At 43.1% G+C, this 12,966-nt stretch overlaps 1 protein-coding gene across 2 annotated transcripts in view; it reads right to left on the reverse strand.

The window, feature by feature from the left end:
• Nucleotides 1-202: 202 nt before the first annotated feature.
• Nucleotides 203-12,966, reverse strand: part of LOC110525402 (major facilitator superfamily domain-containing protein 3) — a 31,804-nt gene continuing 19,040 nt past the window's right edge. For both annotated transcript variants that reach the window (XM_036979543.1, XM_036979544.1), the window contains 3 exons: nt 10,046-10,146; nt 6,404-6,513; nt 203-1,956 (listed from right to left, as the gene is read on the reverse strand). In XM_036979543.1, coding sequence (XP_036835438.1) covers nt 1,765-1,956; nt 6,404-6,513; nt 10,046-10,146 — 403 coding nt within the window. In that variant the 3' untranslated portion in view covers nt 203-1,764. The remainder of the gene's footprint in view (nt 1,957-6,403; nt 6,514-10,045; nt 10,147-12,966) is intronic.

Here is a 12,966-nt window from a genome sequence, read left to right on the forward strand (position 1 = left end):
CCAAGATTTGGCATGGTGTAATGTCCCCAACAATGGCAAGCCTAAATCTTATTCAGTCAGCTGGATTTAATTTGTATGATATATTAACTTTATGCTTCTATCTTTCAAATGTACAGGTGCTTACTATGATTCTTTTTTAGACTGATGCCAAAGTGACAGTATTAAAAACAGGTACGTTCAGGTAGAGGATTATTACAGGATATGACATTTGGGTAGCAGCTTTATTTTATGACAATCTCTCAGCATGTGTCAGAGGCAGGGGTGTGCTTTGCAACAGGTGCTTTACATTAGCGTGGACTTGGCTGTATTGGTCAAAGTGACCTTGCTGATCATGACAGTTCATAACATGGCTGCTCTGGTTCTATCTGAAACTGCCTAGGCCTAGTGTCACTATGCCACCTCTGAACTGTCATCCCTTTGACTTGTCCCCTGTGATTGTCATCCCTGTGACTATCTGTTGTATTGTAATTCAGCCATCACAATGTGTGATACGGTAAACAAAAGCCAGATGGTATTCAACACATTACTTAACAACTCAAACAAACAATATCATCAGGTAGTAAATCAACCAGCATCTATGTAAAATTACATATAAATATTGTTTTTTCATATTTTTTTTTGCCAATCTTGTAAAACTAACCCCCATACAAAATGTAAGGCTACAGTGCTGTTCTCTGTAATACTTTATTTGGATAGTCCATCTGTAGAGATAGACCATTGAGTAACATTTCAACTAACTATCTACTAACCCTAGCTGTAACCCTAAACTTAATAATAACCCTAAGCTTAGAACGTACCCTAACCTTAACCCTAAACCTAACAATAACCATAGCAAGCAGTTGCTTATCAACAGATAGTTTGTTGATAGTATGACCATCTGTAGAGCATCTACAGATGGAAAATCCAAACTATATAAATAAAATCTGACCTGGTTCTCTAATTGCGCTAACAACTAACCTAGGCTAGCAGAGTAATGGTTCAAAATTCTAATCAAAATTGCACACTAGCTAGCAAATGTTGTATTCTACTGCTCACTAGACTCTTCTGCGTATCTTACAGTGTTGATAAGAGGTAGTAGGGATTCATTCATAAACGTCACCACAGAACAAGTTCAAAAAGGAAACTGATATGACATATATAACCTTCATCGCAGGCTAATCAATGACTAAGTATAACTGCTGGACTACATTTTACTGCAGCCTTGGCAAATATGAAAATGGCTCAGATAGTACTGTATGTCCTCCAACAAACCCTCAACAGTTTTCCCATTTATTGTCCTCCCTATCCCTTATGCTACTGATCCAATCCCCCAACTCAATATAGCTACTAATCAGTGTCCTGGAAAAATCTTGTATAAAAAAGTTTACTTTTGAGGAATCTGAAACAATGTTGTTGTTGCCATATATTAATGGGAATTCACATGGCTTTTTGAATTACTTATAATAGTACTAGATTCATTAATCTTTCACAGAACATGGAGTGGAATGTTCTGTGAAACTTTCAATTTATGTTTAAAAAAATTGAGATACAGAGTTTTTCTAGGACGCCGACGTACGACAGAATTTGCTTCGCACTCATGCAACACACTACTTCCTCCTCCTCCTCAATCTCAGTGATCACCATCCCTAGTCCTGGAAACCTATAGGGTGTGGAGGTTTTTGTTCCAACCCTACAATCACACAGCTTGTTCAACGAGTCAACTGATTATCGACCCTTTGAGTAGCTTGATCTGATGTGTTAGTAAGGGCTAGAACAAAAAGCTGATCACTTGGGCTGTTCCCTGAGGGCCCCTGTGTCTGTGGCCTTCCAGATGTGGAGGGCTGTTCCGGCAGAGAGGACCAGGAAAAAGAGGAAGGCAGTGGGGAAACCCACCCAGTCCACCAGGCCCCCTGCCAGGGCACCGAACATCAGCTTCCCCAGTACCTCCAGAGTGGACAGGAAACTGTAGTGGGTGGCCTGTAGAGAGAAGAGGAGAGGGTTAGGTAGGGACGAGCTCAGAGAGAGAAAAACTAGAGGCCACACCACACCGACACAGATTACCTAACATCCCAGACTCCAACTCTCAGGCCCACAGAAACACAACAAGGCAACATAGCCAACGCATCTCCATGGGTCTCCACCCTCCACTGACACCTAAATGTTCACACAATGGCAACCCTGTTCCATACACTCAGGTGTATGACATAAAGACTCTACAAATGAAACAATGTAAACTGCTAACCTCTTAACTGAATGGATTTATTTCAGCAGAAACCACTAAGACATCCGCTATGGCATGCATAGTTATCAGTACAGTTCTGGCTATCCCTAAATCCACATGATCAAAGTGAGATGGATCTTAATAAGGGGAGGAGTGATCATGGTGAGCAGATGACTTAGATCATTAGAACTTTGGGGCTGTGAAAAGGCGACAAGGTCTTCCTTAGTTGTGCCTTTGACGCCATGTAACATAGCTCCTGTGTGGCTAATTGTAATTTAGCCAGTTACCTGACTCTGACAAATGTCACCGGCGACAACATAGGTGAGCTGCAAAGGAGACATTTCCCAGGCATCTTTGCTGGGTCTCCGTTTTGAGCACATTTCTGGGTTCAGCTGTCTGAGCCCCTCTAGATCACATTTCTGGGTTCAGCTGGTTACACACAGTCTGAGTGCCTGTAGATCCCCCTCTAGATCACATTTCTGGGTTCAGCTGGTTACACACAGTCTGAGTGCCTGTAGATCCCCCTCTAGATCACATTTCTGGGTTCAGCTGTCTGAGCCCCTCTAGATCACATTTCTGGGTTCAGCTGTCTGAGCCCCTCTAGATCCCCCTCTAGATCACATTTCTGGGTTCAGCTGTCTGAGCCCCTCTAGATCACATTTCTGGGTTCAGCTGGTTACACACAGTCTGAGTGCCTGTAGATCCCCCTCTAGATCACATTTCTGGGTTCAGCTGGTTACACACAGTCTGAGTGCCTGTAGATCCCCCTCTAGATCACATTTCTGGGTTCAGCTGTCTGAGCCCCTCTAGATCCCCCTCTAGATCACATTTCTGGGTTCAGCTGTCTGAGCCCCTCTAGATCCCCCTCTAGATCACATTTCTGGGTTCAGCTGTCTGAGCCCCTCTAGATCCCCCTCTAGATCACATTTCTGGGTTCAGCTGGTTACACACAGTCTGAGTGCCTGTAGATCCCCCTCTAGATCTCATTTCTGGGTTCACCTGGTTACACACAGTCTGAGTGCCTGTAGATCCCCCTCTAGATCTCAGTTCTGGGTTCAGCTGGTTACACACAGTCTGAGTGCCTGTAGATCCCCCTCTAGATCTCAGTTCTGGGTTCAGCTGGTTACACACAGTCTGAGTGCCTGTAGATCCCCCTCTAGATCACATTTCTGGGTTCAGCTGGTTACACACAGTCTGAGTGCCTGTAGATCCCCCTCTAGATCTCATTTCTGGGTTCAGCTGGTTACACACAGTCTGAGCCCCTCTAGATCCCCCTCTAGATCTCATTTCTGGGTTCAGCTGGTTACACACAGTCTGAGCCCCTCTAGATCCCCCTCTAGATCTCATTTCTGGGTTCAGCTGGTCACACACAGTCTGAGCCCCTCTAGATCCCCCTCTAGATATCATTTCTGGGTTCAGCTGGTCACACACAGTCTGAGCCCTTCTAGATCTGAGTTAAGTCAAGACCTTTTATTCGGGCTAACTTGTAAAAAGGATTCAGTTTGTCTCTCCTGGGTCATCGACAAGCATTCACGGTATCAGCTTTCTGTCACTGGATATGACCTTAAAAAGGTGTAATATGTGTCACTGTCATGAGAACATTTCAAATTAACCCCAGAGGTTATTAGCTTTGTTTCATTAGGTTTTTCTTCCTTAATTGCCCAGATACAGCCCTGTATCCTCCTTGGCGTAGTTTTCCTAGTCAACGACTCTTTGTTAGAACTGTGGTAACTCGTCCCCTTCAGAATTGATTGAGTGACGATTGAGAGGCTGCGAACAGAACACCTCCAGGCAGCGATGGCCCAGTTTAAACAGGACAAAATAAGTTACATCAAAGAAGAGGGGTAGAGAGAGGGAAATATAGATATGTAAAAGGGGAGAGAGAGTTAGCTAGGAGAAGAAAATGGCCTTGTTAGTCCCAGCTCAGGGGTGGGTGTTGTTGCTGTGAGGAGGGCTACCTGTCCTGGCTGTTGACATCGTAGGATATAATCTAACTCCAGGAGTTTCCGTTTTGCTCGCTAACATAACAGACCATTTCAGAGGCCACCGGGTTTCAGAGAATTCTGTCTTCTTATATAAAAATCATCTCCTCCAAGTGGAGGCAAAAGGATGAGAGCCTCACACGTAAATGTGTGCATAGCCTCAAAGATTGGGCCACAGGCAAAAATGTTAACAACTGAGCAAATGCATCCCCATGACAAATAACACTTGATTTCTGACACATCTCAACGTAATTTTATCTTTATTTAACGAGGCACGTCAGTTAAGAACAAAATCTTATTTTCACTGACGGCCTAGGAACAGTTGGTTAACTGCCTTGTTCAGGGGCAGAACGACAGATTTTTACCTTGTCGGCTCTGGGATTTGGTCTTGCAACTTTTCGTTTACTAGTGCAACACACTAACCACTAGGCTACCTGCCGCCCCAATGTACTGATGATGTTAGACATTTGTACTTATCTCAGTCACATTCACCAAAATCAAGGGGTATACAGTTGAAGTCGGAAGAAAACATACACCTTAGCCAAATACATTTAAACTCTGTTTTTCACAATTCCTGACATTTAATCCTAGTAAAAAGTCCCTATCTTATGTCAGTTAGGATCACCAATTTATTTTAAGAATGTGAAATGTCAGAATAATAGTAGAGAGAATGATTTATTTCAGCTTTTATTTATTTCATCACATTCCCAGTGGGTCAGAAGTTTACATTCACTCAATTTGTATTTGGTAGCATTGCTTTTAAATTATTTAATTTGGGTCAAACGTTTCAGGTAGCCTTCCACAAGCTTCCCACAATAAGTTGGGTGAATTTTGTTCCATTCCTCCTGAGCTGGTGAAACTGAGTCAGGTTTGTAGGCCTCCTTGCTCTCACAGGCTTTTTCAGTTCTGTCCACACATTTTCTATAGGATTGAGGTCAGGGCTTTGTGATGGCCACTCCAATACCTTGACTTTGTTGTCCTTAAGCCATTTTGCCACAACTTTGTAAGTATGCTTGGGGTCATTGTCCATTTGGAAGACCCATTTGCGACCATGCTTTAACTTCCTGACTGATGTCTTGAGATGTTGCTTCAATATATCCACATAATTTTCCTACCTCATGATGCCATCTATTTTGTGAAGTGGACCAGTCCCTCCTGCAGCAAAGCACCCCCACAACAAGATACTGCCACCCCGTTGCTTCACGGTTGGGATGGTGTTCTTCGGCTTGCAAGCCTCCCCCTTTTTCCTCCAAAGATAACGATGGTCATTATGGCCAAACAGTTAAATTTTTGTTTCATCAGACCAGAGGACATTTCTCCAGAAAGTATGATCTTTGACCTCATGTGCAGTTGCAAACCTTAGTCTGGCTTTTTTATGGCAGTTTTGGAGCAGTGGCTTCTTCCTTGCTGAGCGGCCTCTCAGGTTATGTCGATATAGGACTCATTTTACTGTGGATATAGATACTTTTGTACCTGTTTCCTCCAGCATCTTCACAAGGTCCTTTGATGTTGTTCTGGGATTGATTTGAACTTTTCGCACCAAAGTACGTTCATCTCTAGGAGACAGATGACAGGTATGACGGCTGCGTGGTCCCATGGTGTTTATACCTGCGTACTATTTTTTGTACAGATCAATGTGGTAACTTCAGGCGCTTGGACCAGACTTGTGGAGGTCTCCAATTTTTTTTCTGGGGTCTTGGCTGATTTCTTTTGATTTTCCCATGATGTCAAGCAAAAAGGCACTAAGTTTGAAGATAGGCCTTGAAATACATCCACAGGTACACCTCCAATTATGTCAATTCACCTATCAGAAGCTTCTAAAGCCATAACATCATGTTCTGGAATTTTCCAAGCTGTTTAAAGGCACAGTCAACTTAGTGTATGTAAACTTGTGACCCACTGGAATTGTGATACAGTGAATTATAAGTGAAATAATCTGTCTGTAAACAATTGTTGGAAAAATGACTTGTGTCAAGCACAAAGTAGATGTCCTAACCGACTTGCCAAAGCTATAGTTTGTTAACAAGAAATTTGTGGAGTGGTAAAAAAAATAGTTTTAATAATTCCAACCTAAGTGTATGTAAACTTCCGACTTATTATTTAATATCACTGAAAAAAATGCAGATGTCTGTCTTTAATACGTGTTTCTCACATAAAGGACCTGACTTTGCCATAGGAAACAATGTTCTAGGTTGACAGGTGTGTAGAGGGTGACTCTTACCTGTACACTCTCCTCCGCTCTCTGTGTGCAGTGCATCATGGTTGTGAAAGTGAGCGTTGTGATGAGGCCTCCCAGGAAGTGCTGAATGCTCAAACTCAACACGGCCATACCTGAGGGGCAAACACAGTAACAGCCTTGACACTGTCTCAACACAATATTGAAAAACATTATGGGTGCTTACATTTGTCCAATTTCACACGTGTGAATTGGGAATGTGATTTTTGCACATCCCACTCTCCCTGAGACCCTTGGAGAGTGGGGTCAAGGCCATTATCAACAGCGACCCTGGAACAATTAGGGGTTAAGTGCCTTGCTCAAGGGCGCATTGACAGATATTTCACCTTGTCGACTCAGGTATTTGAACTAGTGACATTGCTGCGTTCCTGTCTTAAAGTGGTGTTATCTAAATGTGCCTCTTTCTTTTCACTCAGAGTCCCTACTGGATGGTGTGAGAAGGAGAGCTCAGTGGCACAGCGTATATCAGTGGAGCCTGATCTGTCGCTGAACCGAGACAACAAAGGTGGAAGTGAGGGGGGTGCTGTCTCCTCGCGTTCCCCCAAACAAGTTGTTCCCTCTCTGAAGACAGCAGAACACAGGCGACACAGAGTGTCTCACAGCTCCCACTGACGCTGAATTATTCACCGGAGATGTCGAGTTTTAAGACTTCTCCATTTCACAGGATTCAGAGAGCGAGACACTAACTCAGCTTATCAGAGTGAGAAAATGGAGCACTCATGTAATATTGAGAATTTTACAGCAAAACATTTTTTAATCTTTGACATCATTGTTCCTGCTCTAAAGAGGGAGGCCTCCACTTCCAGAGGTTCCCAGAGTGAACAGCTCAACATAGGTTCAAACAGGTCACTGAGAAAGCTTCTGTTCTGCTTTCAGCTTTCCTTCAATTTAGTCATGAGATTAAAATGGGATGTTTGTGAGAGATGCTCAAAGCGCTGTAAACGGACCTCTTCACGCACCTCTTCTTCCACCACATACAGTGCCTTCAGAAAGTATTCACACCCCTTGACCTTTTCCACATTTTGTTGTGTTACAGCCCAAGTTTAAAATTGCTTAAATTGAGATGTTGTGTCACACACAATACTCAATAATGTCAAAGTGGAATTATGTTTTTTGAAATGTTTACAAATGAATAAAAAATGAAAAGCTGAAATGTCTTGAGTCAATACATGTTCAACCCCTTTGTTATGGAAAGCCTAAATACGTTCAGGAGTAAAAATGTGCTTAACAAGTCACAATAAGTTGCATGGACTCCCTCTGTATGCAATAATAGTGCTTAACATCGTTTTTTTTATGACTACTTCATCTCTGTGCCCCACACATACAATTATCTGTAGTCCCTCAGTCGAGCAGTGAATTTCAAACACATAGACCAGGGAGGTTTTCCAATTCCTCACAAAGAAGGGCAGCTATTAGTAGATACAAAGCAGATATTTGATATTGCTTTGAGCATGGTGAAGTTATTAATTACACTTTGGATGGTGTATCAATACACCCAGTCACTACAAAGATACAGGCGTCCTTCTAAACTCAGTTGCTGGAGAGGAAGGAAACTGCTCAGGGATTTCACCATGTGGCCAATGGTGACTTTAAAACAGTTACATAGTTTAATGGCTGTGATAGGAGAAAACTGAGGATGGATCAACAACATTGTAGTTACTCCACAATACTAACCTAAATGACAGAAGGAATACAAATATTTCAAAACAATGCATCCTGTTTGCAATAAGGTACATTTGCAATTTGTTTTTGTCAAAGTAATGAACTTTAAGTCCTGAATACAAAGCACTATGTTTGGAACAAATCCAACACAACACATCACTGAGTATCACTCTTCATATTTTCAAACATGGTGGTGGCTGCATCATGTTATGGGTATGATTGTCATCGGCAAGGAATAGAGTTTTTTTAGGATAAAAATAAACGTAATAGAGCTAAGCACAGCCAAAATGTGACTAAATGTTTTTTGTATAGGCCTAAATGTGGATGGGTTACACGTGACTAAATGTTTTTTGTATAGGCCTAAATGTGGATAGGTTACACGTGACAAAATGTTTTTTGTATAGGCCTAAATGTGGATGGGTTACACGTGACTAAATGTTTTTTGTATAGGCCTAAATGTGGATGGGTTACACATGACGAAATGTTTTTTGTATAGGCCTAAATGTGGATAGGTTACACGTGACAAAATGTTTTTTTGTATAGGCCTAAATGTGGATGGGTTACATGTGACTAAATGTTTTTTGTATAGGCCTGAATGTGGATGGGTTACACGTGACTAAATGTTTTTTGTATAGGCCTAAATGTGGATGGGTTACACGTGACTAAATGTTTTTTGTATAGGCCTAAATGTGGATGGGTAACACGTGACTAAATATTTTTTGTATAGGCCTGAATGTGGATGGGTTACACGTGACTAAATGTTATATGTATAGGCCTGAATGTGGATGGGTAACATAAGACATAAGTGTTATTTGTTTCGCTATGGGGTCAGGAAGTTAGAGTGTGGCCGTTGTAGATGCATACGATGGGTATCCAGTAAAGTCCATCATGTGTAGCAAAGCGGATGGATCTGCGAGCCCAGTGGGTTTGTTCATAATAGTCTTGACTACCTGTGTGAGTCAGTGAGGTCACATGGAGGTGCCTGCCTTCATTCATCAGAGTCACACATTCACCTGCCTCCTGCTCCCACTTTGCGCAAGGTGAAAGAAAGATATCGAGCTACGGGTAGACAAACAGATGTGGCTTGTGGGGGACTAGAGACATGTACAGGTCTAGATCAGTGGAAAAGGACAGGCTGGTTAGAGTCAATGATGTATGTCCATGGTTAGTGATCAGATGACATTATCCCATATACAATAACCGCAAAAAGCTTGTATCATGGTCATAAGAAACCCAGATAAGATGCCTGGGATATGCTGATGGGATACTGTGGTATGTAAACATCTTATGCCATTTACTGTTGTAACTCCAACACAGTGGAAAGATTGCATTTGGACATTCTGCACCGGACCAATCAGTTTGACCGGTTTTAAGGAAAGGAAAAGCTGAGAAAATGACTAAACAAGTTTCTGATAAGACTTCAGTTCGTCTGCATATTTTATGTGGTTGAAATACTGTCCGCTTGCATAACAGTGTCAAAGACAAAACATTACACACATTCACATTTTCTCAAATGATGCTGAAAGAAAGAAATCAGACTTTTCCACTCCTCTTCCAGACACAAAATTAACATTTGTTGTCTAATTTTACTGCAAGAAATGCATAATTCTGCAGAGTTAATATTTTATTACTCTACATGTGAGAGGTTACAGGCCTACAGTCAGTGTCCAGATTTCAGTTACTATTCCATTTCACCCATATGAATTTAAAATGAGGAATATGAGGAATTCAGTTTATTCATGGAAACCGGGATATTCGTGAGCGGGATATCAAAGGTGCATGTAAACAGCTTATCCTGAACAAGACCTTAAGCGGGATATGAGCTACTATCCGGAATACTATCCGGAATACTATCCGGAATACTATCCGGAATACTATCCGGAATACTATCCGGAATACGCATGTAAACGGGGTCAATGCTGCCTCGTCAAGTTGTGGTCAGAGTGCAGTCTGGTCTTCTCTCACCTTTCATGAGCGGGGAAGGTTCCAGCACGGTCAGGAGGGAGCTCTGGAACACCATACTGACAGTCCGCATCACAAACACACGCCTCATCAGAGAGCCAATACTGTGGAGACACACAAGACAGACAACCAGTCACAAATGCCATTTGACACACACACAGGCAAAGAATACTGTGTAGTATGTGTATGCTAACAAAAACAACACCAAATTTCCTTCTACAGTAGCACACACACCCACACTCCAGGGTTTCCATTAGGAAAATGTGCCACCGGACATTTGACTGGCAGCATTTTCATTTACTGGACATTTGAGAATTTTTCTCCCCAATTTCGTGGTATTTTTACAGTCTTGTCCCATCACTGCCACTCCCGAACTGACTAGCGAGAGGCGAAGGTCGAGAGCCGTGCATCCTCCGAAACACAACCCAGCCAAGCCACAATGCTTCTTGACACAATGCCCGCTTAACCCGGAAGCCAACCGGAACAATGTGTTGGATTAAACACTGTACACCTGGTGACCATGTCAGCGTGCATTGCGCCCGGCAGGTGAACCGTTTACAAATGAATGGTAAATAATGTAATCATTGCGTGCTAGGAATATGGGACTACTTTAATACACATGAATTTGTCCCAATACTTGTTGTCCCCTAAAATGAAGGGACTATGTACAAAAAGTGCTGTAATTTCTAAACGGTTCAAGGTAGCAGGTAGCACTGAAGCCTACCTGCCATTATAGGCACTTAGAATGGCGAATGGGAAGTGTACTTCCAATACCAGTTGAGAAATAAAAATAGTAGTTATTTTTTATCATGCTATCAAAATTGTTTTTAACACAAGATTTCAGTTAGAATTGTTGCGCAATGATTGGGCTTATAAAAGCACATTTCCCTCCAGCAGCACCAGGAGCGGCGCCGACAGAGATGACCGCCTCGCTTCGCGTTCCTAGGAAACTATGTAGTTTTTTGTTTTTTTTACGTGTTATTTCTTACATTAGTACCCCAGGTCATCTTAGGTTTCATTACATACAGTCGAGAAGAACTACTGAACATAAGAGCAGCGTCAATTCACCATCAGTACGACCAAGAATATGACTTTCGCGAAGCGGATCCTGTGTTCTGCCTTTCACCCAGGACAACGGAATGGATCCCAGCTTGCGACCCAAAACAAAGACGTCGTAAAAGAGGGAAACGAAGCGGTCTTCTGGTCAGACTCCGGAGACGGGCACATCGCACACCACTCCCTAGCATTCTTCTCGCCAATGTCCAGTCGCTTGACAACAAGGTTGATGAAATCCGAGCAAGGGTAGCATTCCAGAGGGACATCAGAGACTGTAACGTTCTTTGCTTCACGGAAACATGGCTCACTGGAGAGACGCTATCGGAGTCGGTGCAGCCAACTGGTTTCTCCACGCATCGCGCAGACAGAAACAAACATCTTTCTGGTAAGAAGAGGGGCGGGGGCGTATGCTTCATGGTTAACGTGACGTGGTGTGATCATAACAACATACAGGTACTCAAGTCCTTCTGTTCAGCTGATTTAGAATTCCACAAAATCAAATGTCGACCGCATTATCTACCAAGGGAATTCTCTTCGATTATAATCACAGCCGTATATATTCCCCCCCAAGCAGACACATTGATGGCTCTGAACAAACTTTATTTGACTCTTTGCAAACTGGAATCCATTTATCCGGAGGCTGCATTCATTGTAGCTGGGGATTTTAACAAGGCTAATCTGAAAACAAGACTCCCTAAATTTTATCAGCATATCGATTGCGCAACCAGGGCTGGAAAAACATTGGATCACTGCTATTCTAACTTCCGCGACGCATATAAGGCCCTGCCCCGCCCTCCTTTCGGAAAAGCTGACCACGACTCCATTTTGTTGATCCCTGCCTACAGACAGAAACTAAAACAAGAAGCTCCCGCACTGAGGTCTGTTCAACGCTGGTCCGACCAATCTGATTCCACACTCCAAGACTGCTTCCATCACGTGGACTGGGATATGTTTCGTATTGCGTCAGACAACAACATTGACGAATACGCTGATTCGGTGAGCGAGTTCATTAGAACGTGCGTTGAATATGTCGTTCCCATAGCAACGCTTAAAACATTCCCAAACCAGAAACTGTGGATTGATGGCAGCATTCGCGTGAAACTGAAAGCCCGAACCACTGCTTTTAATCAGGGCAAGGTGACCGGAAACATGACCGAATACAAACAGTGTAACTATTCCCTCCGGAAGGCAATCAAACAAGCTAAGCGTCAGTATAGAGACAAAGTAGAATCTCAATTCAACGGCTCAGACACAAGAGGTATGTGGCAGGGTCTACAGTCTATCACGGATTACAAAAAGAAAACCAGCCCAGTCACGGACCAGGATGTCTTGCTCCCAGGCAAACAAAATAACTTTTTTGCCCGCTTTGAGGACAATACAGTGCCACTGACACGGCCTGCAACTAAAACATGCGGACTCTCCTTCACTGCAGCCGATGTGAGGAAAACATATAAACGTGTCAACCCTCGCAAGGCTGCAGGCCCAGACGGCATCCCCAGCCGCGCCCTCAGAGCATGCGCAGACCAGCTGGCTGGTGTGTTTACGGACATATTCAATCAATCCCTATCCCAGTCTGTTGTTCCCACATGGTTCAAGAGGGCCACCATTGTTCCTGTTCCCAAGAAATCTAAGGTAAATGAGCTAAACGACTACCGCCCCGTAGCACTCACTTCCGTCATCATGAAGTGCTTTGAGAGACTAGTCAAGGACCATATCACCTCCACCCTACCTGACACCCTAGACCCACTCCAATTTGCTTACCGCCCAAATAGGTCCACAGACGATGCAATCTCAACCACACTGCACACTGCCCTAACCCATCTGGACAAGAGGAATGCCTATGTGAGAATGCTGTTCATCGACTACAG

Source organism: Oncorhynchus mykiss, chromosome 6 (assembly GCF_013265735.2).
Source record: "Oncorhynchus mykiss isolate Arlee chromosome 6, USDA_OmykA_1.1, whole genome shotgun sequence".
NCBI lineage: Eukaryota > Metazoa > Chordata > Actinopteri > Salmoniformes > Salmonidae > Oncorhynchus > Oncorhynchus mykiss.